Below are 19,266 nucleotides of genomic sequence, written 5' to 3'. Positions count from 1 at the left end.
TCTGACAATGTAGAATGTCTATTTTAAAATATTGTATTCATTCATTCAACCAATCAATCATTCAATAAAATTTATTAATTATTCTGCAAAGCAATTGGTTAGATCCTGAGAATATGAAATTAATAAGCAAAAGTCTCACTTTCCAAGTGCTCAGCTTTTAATTTTAGAATGTTTTCTCTGCATAGATTAATCATTATTGATATGAAGTCTGATTGGAAAGGAAGCCAATCCAACTGTATAACTATTGTCAGTTCAAGAAGGTTGTCACCTGCTATACACATCAATTTGAAGCCATCAAATCCAGAAACATTAAGCAATTTCATTCTCTGGTTGTGAAATCAATGTCCATTCAAAATTCAGACAGCTAATCATTTTAACTGCAAGGTTAGGCATATATCATACAATATTTCTAATTAGTCTTAAGTATTGATGGAAATGTGGGAAGTAAAAATTCCTAACATAATGGAATTGTCATGCCTCTTGGGGTGATATGATAATCCCGGCATAGACATTGGGTGGTTTTAATAGGTCTGCTAAGAAACCAAATTCTCTAGAGCCACCAGCAGGGTCACTAACGACAAGTTTTGAGCAGTTCTGAACAGATTGTGTTAAGTTACTTTCAAATATACTTCACACGATCATAATTACTTTTGATAATTTTAAGTGTAATAACTTTATGGAAGAAAACGTTTATTTCAGTTCTTTGCCTTCCACTCTGAATTCCTTTTAAATGCTATCCTAAAATTTTTCACCCATTTTAATAAAATTTAGTTTCTATTTTAGTGAGAGTGTTCTTTAACAATTAACACACACATCAACTGCAAAATATTATAAGGTAAAGTCTGACTCAGAGTGAAAACCAGCTTATGATTTCATCTCTCTAAAATAACCATAGTAATGATAACTCAGCTAAATCAGCTCTGTTTCCATATTTTGGGCAGTTTACAACCTAAATGCACACAGATACAAACACATCCAGTAAAGTGCATAGGCATCTGTTACAAAGTTTAAAAATAGGAAATATTTTAGGATATTTGGAAAAAACAGGACGCAAAATATTGATATAATTATTGATATTTTATCAATTATTAAATGCTATAATGTATCAGATTGTCACCCAGATTAATGTAAACAAGGTCTTGTAACTCTGGAGAAAAAGTTTGGGAGTGAGTCTAGGTAGTTGGAAAGCCCAGAGACCCTATGTAACTAGGACTTCTGATTTCTATGGCTATTCCAAACCACGTCTGCTTTATTTTACTCTAAACCCTGCTTCTTCTTTAGGCAACAGACAAGGCTCACTATGATTTCCTTCCTTCCCTTGGAAATTTTCTCTGCTCTTCAGCACCTGATCATCTTTGAGATCTGAAATCAAGTTTTATTCCTGCGTCTCATTCATTATTTAACAGTTATTTATTAATGGACTACTCATGTTCCAGTTACTGTGCTAGGGATGCATTCAACAAGGCATAAGACAGACAAGTCCCTGAACCCATGAAACTCACATTCTCTTTAGGAGGAGAGAAAATCAAGGAGTAAAACAAATGACAGACAATAAAAATGGGTGCTATGACAGACAATACCTGGGTGGAAAGGACAGTTTAGGAGGGTTCAACTAAAGGGGTGACTGAGCAACAAGAGGGAGGACACCTGGAAGGAACAGCGTGAGGACAGAGAGGAGGAGGAGAGGCCGTAAAGCCGAAAAGCTTCTAGAGTCCGCGAGAAACAGGATGTCACAATGAACGGAATGCTGACAGGTACTCTGCGAGTAGAGGAAGATGGGCAGGAACCCAGCTGTGCAGGCTCTTGTTGGCAGCACAAAGAGTCTGTATTTCATTCTCAGCATAAAGGTGAGCTACTGAAGAAACTTCAAACAAAAGCGACTTGATACAGTACAGCATACTTTGAATCACCCTGGCTAAATCATGATGAATGTTTAGAATCAAGCAATGGAGAACTGTAATAGTACAGGTAAAAAAAAAAAAAATGGCAGACTTGGGCCAGGATATTTTCAGAGAAGAGAGAGAGAATTGGGCAGATGAAAGATGAAATTTTGGAAAAGACTTTCTGGTAGGGCTTGGTGGTAAATAATAAAAACGATGGAAGAGGTCAAAGAGAAGTCTCAGTATATAAGAAGAAGGCAGTTATATGATGAGATAGGAAAGGCCATGGGCAGACAAGGCTGGGGAGGGGCGTAGAGACTAGAGGTGGGTTGATAGGGGTAGGACGTGAGGAATTTTATTTTAGAAGTGTTAAGTTTAAGATTGAGATGAGACTTACAAGATGAGATATTATGTAGGTGTTTGGGTATGTGAGTCTGGAAGTCAGATGAAAAGTCTAACCTGGAACAGGTATAAGAAGAGAAGGAAAATTGGCCACTGAGATAGGAGGGGTACTACAAGTTTACTCTTTTCAAAACAGAAAGAATAAATGATTTTGAGAACACAGAGTGTTTTCACTGAAATGCATAGTACAATGAAGACAGAAAAAGTGTCTACTGGCGTTTTGATCATACAGGGTGATCACTGTCTTGCTTTACACGAATAGTGCCTGTTTATATGTGTTGTCCTGGGTAATAATTAACAGCACCCTTTTCACTCTAAAAAGACTAGCAGTTTGCATGATAAAACTCCCTAGTTACAGGTCGTATTAACAAAGCTGTGTCAGCTGGGGCACCATGGAAATCAGATTGGATTGAAGAATAAATAGCAGGTGACAAAACTGAAATCCCAGGTGTAGCAAATTTTTGATATATTTGGCTCTGTAGATGAGCAGAATAAAAGAAAAATAAGATCTGCAATGGTGTCGTGTTCCAGTAGGGCTATCCCTAAAGCCTGCTTTTATTTTGGGGGGAATGGTCCAGCAGAGAGAGAAAGATGGATAATGCAAGAAGGAAAGTTGATGGAGGGAAGGGTACAAAGGGAGGAGTTGGCCTTGGACAGAAGTACGTCAAGTCCTCTAAGTAGTAAGAGGGACGCACTCTTTCTTTCAAGTCCTTTCCTTCTGACTTTGGTATTCTCTCATAATCTCCCTGCTTCCCCTCTCAGCCACTTACCCTACCATGGCTTCCAGTGTCAACAACATAAGTCTCCAGCTATGCTTAACTCTTCGGGTTTTCTAGGACACACTTTGTTTTTGACAATTAGAGAACTGCTATCCCTAATTTGTTCTAATTTGGTAAATTCTTCAAAAGAAACATTTTATACAATATCCTCACACTGTTCCAAACATCATTTAAAAAAAATCTTGCAGAAGTTTAATCTTTTTCTAAAAGAAAACAAAACCTTTTTTAGCATAAATTTGGGCAAATCATTAGCATAGTGTTTCTTCACAGGAGCATGATAATTAGTTACCACAGAAATAAACTTGTCAGACAGGATTATCGAGGAATTAACATTTCAACGGTTCCTAGAATTTTTCTGCTACTGAATCTATGGATGCAGCCCTAATATATTCACTCCTAATGGCATGTGGTGATCAATGAGGCTTTAACAATTAAAGCTACCTGCAAGGTCACTTAGAGAGTGAGCCAAAGCAGCAGGTAACTTACAACTTTAAGGAAAACCAACGTGGGGAGAGATTCATGTGTACAACATAAATGATATACGTACCATATCACGCCGTGTGGGCTCTAGGAAATGAACTGTGGAGACCCTTTCGGCTGTGTGCCTCACTGCTCAGTTAGAATACTACTTTAAAACTTAACTTTGCTATTGTTATATTGATTTCACTTGAAGCCTGCTATCTTTAATTTCTTCTGGTTATAAAAAAGACCATACTAGAAAAAGATATTTGATGATCCTTTTCAATAAAGTTTGAAGACAACAGAAAAATTTTACATACTTTAAAACTGATAATACACAACTAAAGAAAGCAAGTACAGTTGTCCCTCAGTGTCCAAAGGGGTTGGTTCCAGGCTCCCACTCCATACCAAAATCCACGGATGCTCAAGTCCCTTACAGTAAATGGCATTGTATAGCCATCCCTCTGTATCCGCAGGTTTCGCAACCATGGATTTGGAAGGCCGACTGTAAAGATTTGGTTTTTGATTCTGAATTCATTCCAATGAATATACAATGACAATTCACATTAAAGCAAAGCATTAGTTATGCTTTGGAACTCCTTTCCACAAAATTACTTTCCATTATTAGAAGCAACTTTAGAAATAATATTTAAAGAAATAAATCATTTTCAACTTGTGAAAGGATTCCAAAATATTTGTGAAAAGAGCTGGATTGTGTCAATTTTCAGAAATAATAATGATGATTATTCTAAACGTTTTTCAAAAGTGACTTCACCTTCCACCACACAAGTGACTCCCAACATTTAACTTTTCTGACATTGATTTGGTAAGTTAATTATACCGTGGTGGTCTACTTAAAAAAAACAAATCAGAAATGTAAAGATTTAAATTCAGTGTATCATGTATTTAGCATTTCAAAATGCACCAAATTGAATCATAGTTTTTCAGGTTTTTAACGAGAATTAAAATTCATCATTCAACAATTGTCTTCAATATTGCAAGTTTCTCTTAATAAGACAATCCTAATCTTTATTTTTACATTTACACTTAAATATTTAACAGAGAGGTTTTGCAGAATCATGACTGGCATAACCTTGTTTTATCTATTTTGGCAAGACCTTTCTTTAGTCTCCGCATTCGTATATGTAATGTTAAAGTTATGAACTATCCATTTTCAGTTTGTTTTCAGTTATGTTTATATTAGCACAGGAGACAGAGTTCACTTCTTGGCAAGTTGAGAGGAAAATGAGGCAAGCCAGAAAGACAAGCTGTGAGTCAAGCTATTAAGCAGCAGGAAAATTCAAGTAGTCGGAATTTTCAACTTTCACTTACATCAGAGTGTCTTTCTTACAGGGGAAAGCACAAATCAGCATCTAAATCAAGGCAGATATCAGGGCAAATTAAAGAACATGGGTAATAAATGGTCACCTCTTAAAATGTGTATTTATGCTTTGCTAGCCTTTGTTCCCTTAGATAATTGTGCCTCTAAAGAACCATGCATTTAGCTGGCTCAGTAGTTGTCACTGAATTGTCAGGATTCATCCATCACTTCTTACCTACTAAGAGCATGCATTTGGATGGAAGAAGCCAACTCTACTTTATGATCTTGTCTATTTCTAGCCTATAATATTATCTTGTTTAAAAAGTTGTTCAAAAATATATTCTGAAATCATTTTTTTCCTAAAAAAGGACTCAGGCTTTTGTCTTTTGTGTACTGTGAGTTTTTATATCCTGGGTGTGTGGTAAGAATACCTGCACATGACAGCTTCCCCATAAATGCACGTGTATGTAGCTGTCAGATGCTGCTGAGGATAATGTCTACACTTTCTGCGGATGATCCCACCTAAAATATTCCCAACCTCGGCTGCATAGTTTCAGCCTTAATTTCCATGGAGTAATGACTAATGTCTTGTTTAAGGAAAAAACATACTAACAGAAACTCTGATGTTTAATGCATATATTAAGTACAAATGAAACTAGCTCTGGGTTCCTCTGCTTTCACTAAAAATATGAATAATAGTAAGTAACTTTTTCTGAGAAAAATTTCAGTAATTTTGTAATAGCCAATATTTTCAGATATTCAAGTAATATGATAGGAAATGTCCTACTTTTAAATGGTTAATTATCTTAACTTGTGTTTTAAAAGTTTCTAAAAGATAATTGAAAATTTATTGGAGTATTTGTATAAGTTGAGTTAAACATGATAACTTTTAAAATGCTTAATTACTAATTGGATTAACTGACCAATGCAGATTACACTTTAAAATTCAGTTTCCAAATTCAAATGACAAAATTTCACTCCTTTTCACTATATTTTGTGTTGAATAAATATATGCCATTGGGGAAAAGGAAAGAAAAGTAAGTTTATGTTACAAAGAAGTTTTGCTGGGTCTGTAAATATCGTTTTAGAAGCAGAATCAATTATTCATTATTTTGTACAAGTTGAAGTAAAATCATTATTCCACTGGCATGTTTTTCTTAACACTACTCACAGTGGTTAATGAAAAGGTTAATGAATAATGTACATATTTCATTAGAGAAAAAAATCTTTATTTATTGGAAAGTGGTTAAATGGCTTATTTCTTTCCTTTGTTTTTTTAACATCTTTATTGGAGTACAAATGCTTTCCAATGTTTGTTAGTTTCTGCTGTATAACAAAGTGAATCAGCTATATGTATACATATATCCCCATATCCCGTCCCTCTTGCATCTCCCTGCCACCCTCCCTATCCCACCCCTCTAGGTGGTCACAAAGCACAAAGCTGATCTCCCTGTGCTATGCGGCTGCTTCCCACTAGCTATCTGTTTTACATTTGGTAGTGTATATATGTCCATGTCACTCTCTCACTTTGTCCCAGCTTACCCTTCCCCCTCCCCATGTCCTCAAGTCCATTCTCTACATCTGTGTTTTTATTCCTGTCCTGCCCCTAGTTTCATCAGAACCATTTTCTGTTTAAGATTCCATATATAGGTTTTAGCATATGGTATTTGTTTTTCTCTTTCTGACTTACTTCACTCTGTATGACAGACTCTAGGTCCATCCAACTCACTATAAATAACTGAATTTTGTTTATTTTTATGGCTGAGTAATATTCCATTGTATATATGTGCCACATCTTCTTTATCCATTCATCTGTTGATGGACAGTTAGGTTGCTTCCATGTCCTGGCTATTGTAAATAAAGCTGCAGTGAACATTGTGGTACATGACTCTTTTTGAATTATGGTTTTCTCAGGGTATATGCCCAGTAGTGGGATTGCTGGGTCGTATGGTAATTCTATTTTTAGTTTTTTAAGGACCCTCCATACTGTTCTCCATAGTGGCTGTATCAATTTACATTCCTGCCAACAGTGCAAGAGGGTTGCCTCTTCTCCACACCCTCTCCAGAATTTATTAGATTTCTTGATGATGGCCATTCTGACTGGTGCGAGGTGATACCTCACTGTAGTTTGATTTGCATTCCTCTGATGATTAGTGATATTGGGCATACTTTCATGAGTTTGTTAGCAAACTGTATATCTTCTTTGGAGAAATGTCTGTTTAGGTCTTCTACCCATTTTTGGATTAGGTTGTTTTTTTTTTTTTTGATATTGAGCTGCATGAGCTGCTTATATATTTTGGAGATTGATCTTTGTCACTTGCTTCATTTGCAAATATTTTCTCCCATTCTTAGGGTTGCCCTTTCATCTTGTATATGGTTTCCTTTGCTGTGCAAAAGCTTTTAAGTTTCATTAGGTCCCATTTGTTTATTTCTGGTTTTATTTCCATTTTTCTAGGGGGTGGGTCAAAAAGGATCTTATTGTGATTTATGTTATAGAGTGTTCTGCCTATGTTTTCTTTTAAGACTTTTATAGTGTCTAGCCTTACATTTAGGTCTTTAATCCATTTCGAGTTTATTTTTGTTTATGGTGTTATGAAGTGTTTTTTTCTGATCTGATTTTTATGATTTCTTTCCTTCTGCTAAGTTTAGGTTTCTTTTATTCTTCTTTCTCTAATTGCTTTAGGTGTAAGGTTAGGTTGTTTATTTGAGATTTTTCTTGTCTCTTTAGGTAGGATTGTATTGTTATCAACTTCCCTCTTAGAACTTCTTTTGCTGCACCCCATAGGTTTTGGGTCATCTTGCTTTCATTGTCATTTGTTTCTAGGTATTTTTTCATTTCCTCTTTGGTTTCTTCAGTGATCTCTTGGTTATTAAGTAGTGCATTGTTTAGCCTCCTTGTGTTTGTAATTTTTACAGATCTTTTCCTCTGATTGATATCTAGTCTCATAGCATTGTGGTTGGAAAAGATACTTGATACGATTTCAATTTTCTTAAATTTACCAAGGCTTGATTTGTGACTCAAGATATTATCTATCCTGGAGAATGTTCCATGAGCCCTTGATAAGAAAGTGTATTCTGTTGTTTTTGGATGGAATGTCCTATAAATATCAATTAAGTCCATCTTGTATAATGTTTCATTTAAAACTTGTGTTTCCTTATTTATTTTCATTTTGGATGATCTGTCCATTGGTGAAAATGGGGTGTTAAAGTCCACTACTATGATTATGTTACTGTCAATTTCCCCTTTTATGGCTGTTAGCACTTGCTTTATGTATTGAGGTGCTCCTATGTTGGGTGCATAAATATTTACAATTGTTATATCTTCTTCTTGGATCGATCCCTTGATCATTATGTAGTGTCCTTCTTTGTCTCTTGTAATAGTCTTTATTTTAAAGTCTATTTTGTCTGATATGAGAATTGCTACTCCAGCTTTCCTTTGATTTCCATTTGCATGGAATATGGTTTTGCATCCCCTCACTTTCAGTCTGTATGTGTCTCTAGGTCTGAAGTGGGTCTCTTGTAGACAGCATATATATGGATCTTGTTTTTGTATCCATTCAGCCAATCTGTGTCTTTTGGTGGGAGCATTTAATCCATTTACATTTAAGGTAATTATCAATATGTATGTTCCTATTCCCATTTTCTTAATTGTTTTGGGTTCGTTATTGTAGGTCTGTTCCTTCTCTTGTGTTTCCTGCCTAGAGAATTTCCTTTAGCATTTGTTGTAGAGCTGGTTTGGTAGTGCTGAACTCTCTCAGCTTTTGCTTGTCTGTAAAGCTTTTAATTTCTCCATCAAATCTGAATGAGATCCTTGCTGGGTAGAGTAATCTTGGTGGTAGGTTTTTCTCCTTCATCACTTTAAATACATCCTGCCAGTCCTTTCTGGCTTGCCGAGTTTCTGAAAGATCAGCAGTTAACTTTTTGGGGATTCCCTTGTATGTTACTTGTTGTTTTTCCTGTGCTGCTTTTAATATTTTTTCTTTGTATTTAATTTTGATAGCTTGATTAATATGTGTCTTGGTGTGTTTCTACTTGGATTTATCCTGTATGGGACTCTCTGTGCTTCCTGGACTTGATTGACTGTTTCCTTTCCTATATGAGGGAAGTTTTCAACTAGAATCTCTTCAAATATTTTCTCAGACCCTATCTTTTTCTCTTCTTCTTCTGGATCCCATATAATTTGAATGTTGGTGACTTTAATGTTGTCCCAGAAGTTTCTGAGACAGTTCTCAATTCTTTTCATTCTTTTTTCTTTATTCTGCTTTGAGGTAGTTATTTCCACTATTTTGTCTTCCAGGTCACTTATCCATTCTTCTGCCTCATTTATTCTGCTACTGATTCCTTCTAGAGAATTTTTAATTTAATTTATTGTGTTGTTCATCATTGTTTGTTTGCTCATTAGTTCTTCTAGGTCCTTGTTAAATGCTTCATGTATTTTCTCCATTCTATTTCCAACATTTTGATCATCTTTACTATCATTACTCTGAATTCTTTTTCAGGTAGACTGCCTATTTCCTCTTCATTTGTTTAGTCTTTGGGTTTTTACCTTGTTCCTTCACCTGCTGCATATTTCTCTGTCTTCTCATTTTGTTTAACTTACTGTGTTTGGGGTCTCCTATTCACAGGCTGCAGGTTCGTAGTTCCTGTTGTTTTTGGTATCTTCCCCCAGTGGGTGATTCAGTGTCTTGTGTAGGCTTCCTTGTGGAGGGGATTGGTGCCTGTGTTCTGGTGGATGAGGCTGGATATTTTCTTTCTGGTGGGCAGGGTCGTGTCCGGCGGTGTGTTTTGGTGTGTCTGTGAACTTAGTATGATTTTAGGCCGCCTCTCTGCTAATGGGTGGGGTTGTGTTCCTGTCTTGTTAGTTGTTTGGCATGGGGTGTCCTGCACTGGAGCTTGCTGGCTGTTGGGTAGAACTAGGTCTTAGCGCTGAGACAGAGATCTCTGGGAGAGCCCTTGTCAGTTCATATTATGATTATGTGGGGTCGGGAGGTCTCTGGTGGTCCAATGTCCTGAACTCAGCTCTCCCAGTTCAGAGGCTCAGGCCTGACACCAGGCTGGAGCACCAAGACCCTGTCAGCCACACAGCCGGTTCCTTGGGAATTCTGAGACCTTAATTCAGAACTGCCTTCAACTATGGGGTTTTTGAAGCCAAACTGTCTGAGAGGCCTGAGATCAGCCAGAAGCCGGCATCTCTTCAGATGTGGGAGCCTCTCTCTTTCCTTTTCTATCTCACTGATTTTCCTGCCATCTGAGCCAAAGCACTCCTGCCTTGGTTGACACATGTCTAGTCCTTGTCTTTATTATTAATACCTTCAAAGCAGAAAACTTTGATGCTTGCTGTGGTTATAATGTTCCAATTATCTTTATATATATGTTATATGTGTATGTGTATATATGTGTTTATATATATACACACAATGTCTTTGTTTATATATATACACACATTTATATATAAAATAAGTTATTTCTTTCAAATTGCTCTGTTTTGAATGCACAGCCTGCTGCATTTTTATATTATTTTCTACTACTCAAACAGATAAGAAGTTCAAGGTTTACAGTATGAAAATGAAATAATTTATCATTCCTAAGCATTGTGTACCCATACTTTAGGCAAGACAGTTATCTGTTGGGATAATTTAAGTTATAGAAAGACAGTGGAATGAAGCAATTGTTTACAACACATAATATGATATTGTAGACATTTTTTGAGCAGTTATAATAACTTAATAAGTAAAAAGTATATACAGTAATTTCTATTTTCTTTGTATAAGCAGTCCAATAATCCACTCAGGGCCAAGATTAAAAGAAATATAAATTCTGTAGTTGAAATTTAACTATTAAGTATTATAAACATTTTTTGTCTTTATTGCTAAAGATAGACATTTATCTTATTTCCCCTTTTAGAAATATTTCTCATCTTGTCTAGTACACATTGTTTTAGCTCATTTATCTTCTTCCTGGATTCAAAGCTAGAAAAGCTTTCCCAGCTCCTTTTGCCATTAGGTGTGTTCATATGACAAAGTTCTAGCCAACAGAATGCCAACGAAAATGAGACATGCCACCTCTATGCCTGCTTTCCCCTACCAGTAAACCATCTACCCATTCTCTGCCATGCTGACTGGAGGACACTCATGTTTTCAGCCAAAAACACATTTGAACTAGCATAAATTGAATAAGGTTGAATAAATGAGCTCTTTATAAAGATGTGGTTGGGGGTAGAACCACAAGCGATAATATAGTATTCCTGGGCCACAGCATAGCTACTCTGATACCACTTCTGTGTCTAAAGGCCACCAGAAAGAAAGGAGTCATCAGTACTTGGAGGACAGCCATCAGCCAGGAGCTGATACCTTCACAGGAGGGACTGAGCCAGCCCCTGGGACACCATACAAAGGTCAAGGGATTATAGATCATGATGCCACTTGCTTGTCTCTTGAATTTCTTTCCAGTGTTCCCCATTGATGGAACCACATAGGAAGCCAGAAGACAAGAGAGTTTGTATTTTTTTGCTAGGGCTGCCTCAGCAAAATATCACAGACTGGATGGCTTAAACAAATGAAATTTATTGTCTCACATTTGTGCAGGCTAGAAGTCCAAGATCAAGGTGTCAGCAGTGTTGGTTCCTTCTGAGGGCTACGAGAGAAAGATGTGTTCCAAGTCCTTCTCCTTGGCTTGCAGATGACCGCCTTCTCCTCTCTTTATACTGTCTTCCCTCTGTGCATGCCTCTTTCTGTGTCCTAATTTCCCTCTTTTATAAGGACACTGGTCATATGGGACTAAGGCTCACCCTAATGACCTCAGATTAACTTGATCACCTCTTTAAAGACGTTATCTTCAAATAAGGTCACATTCTGAGATACTGGAGATTAGCACTTCAATGCAAACCTTTGGAGACACAATTGAACCCATGACTGAGCCCACTGATATAATCTACAGAGCACCTCATCCTTAAGCGTACCAAGGTGTTCAAGAGTGGGGTGACAAATGCTTACCTATTTGTGTTTGTTTTTCTTCTTCATGTACTATATGCTGTGATTTTGCAGCCTAACATCACTACTTGGTTTCATTTGTACTTTCCCTTTCATTAAAAGATGAGCAACAGCTTTAGCTAATATCTCAGTAAAATAGGTTTAGTACATGTACTTTTAGTACCTTTACTATACCAGTGTGCATTTCACCTGATTTAAGCACTCCATATTTTCCTTCCTGCTTTTGTTAGGTTAAACAATCACACATTTCTTTTTTAAAAGTATCGTGCTCCTCTGCAGAAATCCTGTCTTTCCTTGTTCCAAAAATAATGAGCTTTTCAAGTTACTTTTTCACAGAGAGTATTTGTTTCAGTCTTTCTGAGAGAGCCTTTCTTCATAGGCGGTACACAGCCTTGCTGTTTTTTCCCCCACTATTCCACTAGAGCATGGGAGGAAGGATACTTCTCCTATATTCATATGCAATGGAACATCATCATCCAACAGAAACAAGATGAGAGTGTAGAGTTGGGAGTGAAATGTGTGCATACCATTAGCTTTACTTTAAAGGTATGTTAATGGTCAAAAATTATGCCACAGGGACTTCTCTAGTGGTCCAGTGGTTAAGACTCACTTCCAATGCAGGGGACGCAGGTTTGATCCCTGGTCTGGGAACTAAGATCCCACATGCTGTGTGGCATGTCCAGGAAAAAATAAAGAATAACGTGCACGCAGAATATAATTGTTTTTAAATTATAGCCACAGCATTCCTGAATTGATTTAAACAAAATTGAAATTTTCTTTTTCCCTTTTACTTCTAAGTGTGTTCTAAAGGTGTAGAAAACTAAAATTTATGGACCTCCACTTTTGTTCTTTATAGATGATAAACATAAGAAAAATGAATATTTCTATAAATTTTCCATTATTTCAAACAAACCCAGTACCTGTGAAGAAATATTTCTGAATTTAGATAATTTAGACCAGATATAGACAGGTTGTCAACTACTTTTTCATAAAAATAAAAAAACAATAGTGTGTGTAAATTGCAAAAGCAAATTGTAGTTATATAACTTTAAGGAAAGTGATTTTTTTTTTGCTGTTAAATATCCTTAAAAGTGACATGTGCTGAGGATAGAGAAAAAATAAGTACCCCTGAGATGTAATGTTTTTCTTTTAAAAAACACTTTAAAGAGTATGTAGTCACTTTTAAAACACAGACTGGACATGCTATAGTAGAAAAATTTAAGAGATCTGGGTTCTCATCTTGCCCTCACACTGACTAGCACCATGTGATCTTGAGAAAGTTGCTTACTTTCTATGATTCTCAGCTTTGAAATGTGCAAAATGAGTGTTATGGACTATAACAAATTCATATGTTGAAGTCCTAACCCTCAGTACTTCAGAATGTGACTGTTTGAAAGTAGGGTTTTTAAAGAGATAAGAAGTTAAAATGAAACAATTAGGTGGGCTCTAATCCCTCATGACTAATGTCTTTAAAAGAGGAGGAAATTAGAACACAGATACACAGAGGATATTGTGCAAAGATACAGGGAGATAACAGTCATATACAAGCCAAGTGAGAGGCGTCAGAAGAAACCAACCCTGCCAGTATCTTTTAAAAAAAAATTATTGATGTATAGTTCATTCACACGTTGTGTTAATTTCTGCTCTACAGCAAAGTTATACACAAACACACATATATGTATACATATATATATATATATATATACATTCTTTTTTAAAATTTTTTTTTATTATGTTTTATCACAGGATACTGAATATGGTTCCCTGGGCTATACAGTAAGACTTTGTTGTTTATCCATCCTATATATAATAGTTTGCATGTGCTAATCCCAAACGCCCAATCCATCCCTCCCCCACACCCCTCCCCCTTGGCAACCACAGGTCTGCTCTCTATGTCTGTGAGTCTGTTTCTGTTTTGTAGATAGGTTCATTTGTGTCATATTTTAGATTCTGCATTTACATGATACATGGTATTTGTCTTTCTCTTTCTGATTTACTTCACTTAGTATGACAATCTCTAGTTGCAGCCATGTTGCTGCAAGTCCTGCCGATATCTTGATCTCAGAATTCCAGCCTCCAGAGCTGTGAGAAAGTAAATTTATGTAATTTAAGTCTCCCAGTCTGTGATGCTTAGTTAGTTATGTATCTGTAAAGCATCCGGCATATGGTGGTTGTTTAATGCTTACTAATAAATATTGTTCTTGCTGCTTGAAGGCTTTTTTGCAGGGCACATCATTTATATTAATTAATTAATTAATTAATTAATTAATTTGCGTTACGCGGGCCTCTCACTGTTGCGACCTCTCCTGTTGCGGAGCACAGGCTCCGGACACGCAGGCTCAGTGGCCATGGCTCACGGGCACAGTCGCTCCGTGGCATGTGGGATCTTCCCGGACCGGGGCACAAACCCGCGTCCCCTGCATTGGCAGGCAGACTCTCAACCACTGTGCCACCAGGGAAGCCCAGGGCACATCATTTATAATTCTTATCTTTATCTTATCTTGAACATGCAGCAGTTCTTTCAGGGTAGAAGAAGAGAAGAGATCAAATTACACTATGTTTCTACAACGTGGGTCATTGTGCCCATGACTTAAAACATATTCAGACGTTTTGGAGTAGCCTTGGAATTGTGCCCTTTTCAAACTGTTTTTTTTCTGTATTTAACCTCTATATCTCCTAGTTCTACATCTAGGAAATGATAGTAAAACTATAATAAAATGTTAATTCATAAACAACAAGGTCCTACTCTATAGCACAGGGAACTATATTCAATATATAATAACAAACTACATAATGGAAAATAATATGAAAAAGAATATATATATGTATAAAAGAATCACTGTGCTGTATACCTGAAACATTGTAAATCAACTATACTTCAATAAAAAATGAAAGAAACTATAATAAAAGTTAATAATTAAATTGTTCTTAGAGATGAATAAATTTGTATATGTAATAGAATTACGACTTGACACATAATTGGTGTTTAATAAACTGTAACTATGATTACCGTGTTCTCAATTTATTTTTAACCCTTTTTCAACACTCCCCAAGTTAGAACAGCATCTTCTGGTGCACTCTCTGTCTCTCCCACCATTTCTCACCTGTCTTTGTTTCCTTTGAAGGGTCCAAATATGTGTTTTGTGACACAATTCTCACTGCTACCCCAATGTTCATAGACCACCAGCCGTCCAGATGGTGGTACACTCTGCCTTGGGAAACTATCACCTTGGCTAGGATGGCATTTTCCAAAGTGCATTGCCCTCAGCATTGGTTATTCAAGAGGTTAAAATGCTGAAGAAAAACATTAAAGGGTCCTGTGCCCATGTCTTGAGTTAAGCAAAGAAAGCGACACTTTATTAAATTAGGATCTCAGGAGTCTTAAAATGCACACATACATTTTGAGTGTCAGGGAAGGTATATGTGATGTAACCTTTCCACAATTTAGTTGGTAATAAATTGTTTTTTCATTAATTTTCCCTAAGAGTCTGGATTCTAGACAATAGGATTTGGGTAGTTCTGGCTGAAAGAGGGTAGACTTCCTTAAAACTTCTCCTTTTACTTCTTTCCCAGTCTCTGTTTTTTTGCCTCTTTGCTTTCTTCTTTTTTTGGCTTTAAACAGTTAATTATTTTTACCAAATAATAACCTATTGCCATAACCAAATAACTTACTTTAGTCTACACACTGGATAAGGATGATGGTGTGTGTTTCAAAATATCACTTATTTAGAAAAAATGGTGGAGGGAGGCAAAACACATAATATATACTAGGTATTAAAAATTAGACCTTACTAAAAATAAAAAAATGCAAATTAGGGGGAAATGTCAATTTCACTTAATAGATTGGCAAAATTATATCTGATGTTGGTGAGGATTTGGGAGTAAAGTCAACTTCAAATGCAGCTTTTAGGAATATAATAATATATACTCATTACTCTATATCAATTGTGGTATAATGGATCATTTTACTTTTCTTCTTTATGTTTTTTTGAATGTTCCACATTTTCTATAGTGAATATATTTGACTTTGTTTATCAAAAGAAATACCAGTTTGTTTTCACAACTCCTCTAAGCGGAAAACATTGTGAGGATTTCAGGGCTTCTTTTTATAAATCTGCTTATGTAAATTCCTTGATAATATAGTTCTTATGACATGCTTTCCCCAGTACTATTTTAGGACATACAGACAAGACAGAATGGTTTGATGAACATTAATTTACAGACAAGAATATGTGAATATTAATCAGGAGAGCCTCCACTTTAAAGTGCAAGAACAATACCCAGAGAAATAGTCTTTGCTGCATATGAGATGAAGTGGAAATAAAAAGTGTATCTTACCTGATAAGCAGTGTATACTTTCGTCCATCATCCACTTTAATAGTAGTGTTAATGCTTTTCAATTTTGCTTCACCAGCACAGAAAAAGTGGTACTACGGGGAAAAAAAATTTTTCCTCAAACAGTTTTTCAGTGTGAAATTAACATCTTAGTTTTGTATTGAACATTACAATTTACCAGTAACATTTTATTGTGTTGGAGAGATAAGAAGTCTGAAAATTAAAGTGACAGCTCAAGGTGTGCAACTAATAAGTGCTAGAATTAAAACACATAAATGCATACATATTATATATATATATATACACATAACCCATACACATGTACACATACATACACACACGCACACACAAACACACACTTCTGGTTTCTCTTGTATTCTGGGGAGCCTGGTTGAGAAAGGCAGCTTCTTCGGCTAGCTGGGAGTGAGCGTTAATAGGCAATTTTCCTTAGATACTAGTAACTGAGCAATGCAAACACTAGTGTATACCATGTAGACAGTGATGTTAACGTCACACAAGGGAAACAAAGATTATGAAAGTTAATCATTCATCCTAAACTTCCAGAGTATTGAAGGGGACTATGGCCATTTGTGGGATTATTGCTAATTGGACCAACTGAGTTATGGTTTTAAAAGGAGCAAATCATGTCTATAGTAGATATGCTTGGCCAGACACCCCTGGGAATTCCATGAATGGGCTGCAGTGGCCTACATCTTCTCAACAGCATGCTCCTGAAAGTATATCAGTTATATTGTGGCCATTCTTTCACAGAAAGGGCCTTTATAGTCTTTAGCATATCTATTAGAGATCTGTAAGCCACATATAAGTTAAAGAAACACAGTTGCATAGTGTTTCATAACTCCTATGCATCTAGCTACATTAAATTGATATGTCTATATCTTCCCACATGTAATCCAAAGGTAAACATAATGCTATATATCTTAACTTTTTATAGTTGGTCATCTCAAAAAGGTTCCTTTCCTTTATAAAATTATCTACTGAGGGTTCACTTTAAGAACTATGTTAAACAGCACTGAGATTTCCAAAAACAAATATATCTACATGTACTTTACCAGAAAATCAGTTGCATGACCTTTGGCTGTACATTCTTCTCAAGCCACGTGTAACTAAGTAAAAGGCCACATTTGTCTATTGCATTTTTATGCTGTGTCTAGTATGCAATCAAGGTGACCAGATTTAATATTTAATATTTTTGGCAGCATGGATAATAATTTAGCTATTTCTTATGTACATCACTAGGAGATCTATGTTGTTAGTTAAAATAGTTATTTAAGTTTAAATGATAACTTACTGGCCAACAATGTGTGTGTATGGGGGGTGGTAATCTCCTTGTTTTGTTCAAATATATCAGAAAATTATTTTTCAGGTACAGCTAAGACTTATTAATTCCTATCTTCAGGGATGTAAAAGTTAAACATTTAAAAATATTAAATGGATGATTTTATTAATTGTATTGAATTTTTTCTTTTATTATAAATAGCTCCTTTATGATATATATAAAACAATAGCTACTGTGATTGTTACTCTGTACCATGGATTTTTAAAGTAATTTATAGGTTTCACCTGATTGCTTTCTTACAAAACAAAAAACAAGAAAAACAAAAATCTGTGAAGTAGGTATTACCCTTTTATTACCTTCTTTATTCAGAGGTGGAAACTGAGGGGGAGTGATCTGCTCCAGTCAGGGAGGCACAGTGATTCATGAAACAGCTAATAAGTGAAGGGACTGACATTTGAGTCCCAACATGGATGTATCTGCTTACCTCCTTGTTATTAGAAAGAGCCAATGAAATAGTTTTAAACATTAATTTTGATACATTTATCTTTGAAACTTAAATTTCCTAAAAACACATTTGACTAACAATTCTGCATTTCTAGAATTTGAATAGATCTTAAATTATGATCACTGGAAGAGTTCAACCATAATATGTCTTTTGTGAAAATTGTAATGTAAATACATTCCCCATATGATTATACTTTTAAAATGAATGAGGAAATTGGAGCATAGTCTCGAAAAATCATAGCAGATTAAGGAAAATCTTAAAATCATAAAGATAGGATAGCACTGAAATTTCCTTTAAATCATTACAGTGATGGGTGCGGAAAGAACATGGATTTTGGACTGACACAACGGAGTAACAATTCCTGATCTACCATCTTTGAGAGAGTTCAAAGAGCATGTGTAATACCAAACATGCTGAGAACCTCCACTGGCCTGCGAGGTCTTTGAGAAAAATAAATAGAAATACAGAGAGAAATACCTACTCCTCATATTGGATTAATATGTCCCAGGCTTTCTTCTATGAGTTTATATGCCTTTACTTACTCACCCATTGTATTACACTAACTTCACAATATTTATCCACTTACTAATTTAAACCTCACACCTACATTTACTACCCTCTTTCATGAGTGAGTAAACTCCAGCGCAGACAGCTTAAACTTTGCAAGACCTCAAAACCCCTAAATGGCTGAGCTGGTGTTCCAACTCTAACATTCTTGCTCTAGAGTCCATGATCTTAATATATTTTCTTAAATTGGAGCCCAACACGTAATTGCAATCCAATAAATTATAGCAATTATTACAGAGTATCAATATATATGTTTTCTTTGTCATAAAACCTAAAAGAAAGAAATTCTACACCTCTCTTCACCCATTACAGTTTTATAATTCCTAAATGTCTTAGTTCAACTAATTTGAATTTATTTTTATCCACTTGAAAGTGAAAGAAATCTCTGTTCTCCATTATTTCATACATATTTTCACCGATAATTCTACAAGTCTCTGGTGTGGTTCACCATGTCTCTGGAGACATCCACTGTGGTGAGAGGGGCTGGCTGAGTTGTGAGCTGAGTTAAGAGTAGAAAAATGTGCTGGACGTGACCAGGGCTCAATATTATGTGTGCTTTATAGTTCCTTATATTTGGTCTCTTCATGTTTTCTGCTTATTATAAGACTAATGGAAATTTCTGGTCTTTGTCAAGGAAAATGCTGTACAGCAGGGATCAGCAAACCTTATCTTAAAGGGTCAGACTGACGTTTGATGGCTCATTATAGTATTCTATTCATTACATAATTC

General features: G+C 35.8%; 1 protein-coding gene across 1 annotated transcript in view; it reads right to left on the bottom strand.

Annotated features, from left to right (window-relative positions):
- Nucleotides 1-19,266, bottom strand: part of EYS (eyes shut homolog) — a 1,671,360-nt gene that overhangs the window by 688,758 nt on the left and 963,336 nt on the right. Inside the window, exon 26 of the mRNA XM_060167756.1 lies at nucleotides 16,169-16,260. Coding sequence (XP_060023739.1) covers nucleotides 16,169-16,260 — 92 coding nt within the window. The remainder of the gene's footprint in view (nucleotides 1-16,168; nucleotides 16,261-19,266) is intronic.

The sequence above is a fragment of the Lagenorhynchus albirostris genome, chromosome 12, assembly GCF_949774975.1.
Source record: "Lagenorhynchus albirostris chromosome 12, mLagAlb1.1, whole genome shotgun sequence".
Taxonomy (NCBI): domain Eukaryota; kingdom Metazoa; phylum Chordata; class Mammalia; order Artiodactyla; family Delphinidae; genus Lagenorhynchus; species Lagenorhynchus albirostris.
Note: the sequence above shows the minus strand (reverse complement) of the source record. Positions and strands in the feature narration are given on the sequence as shown.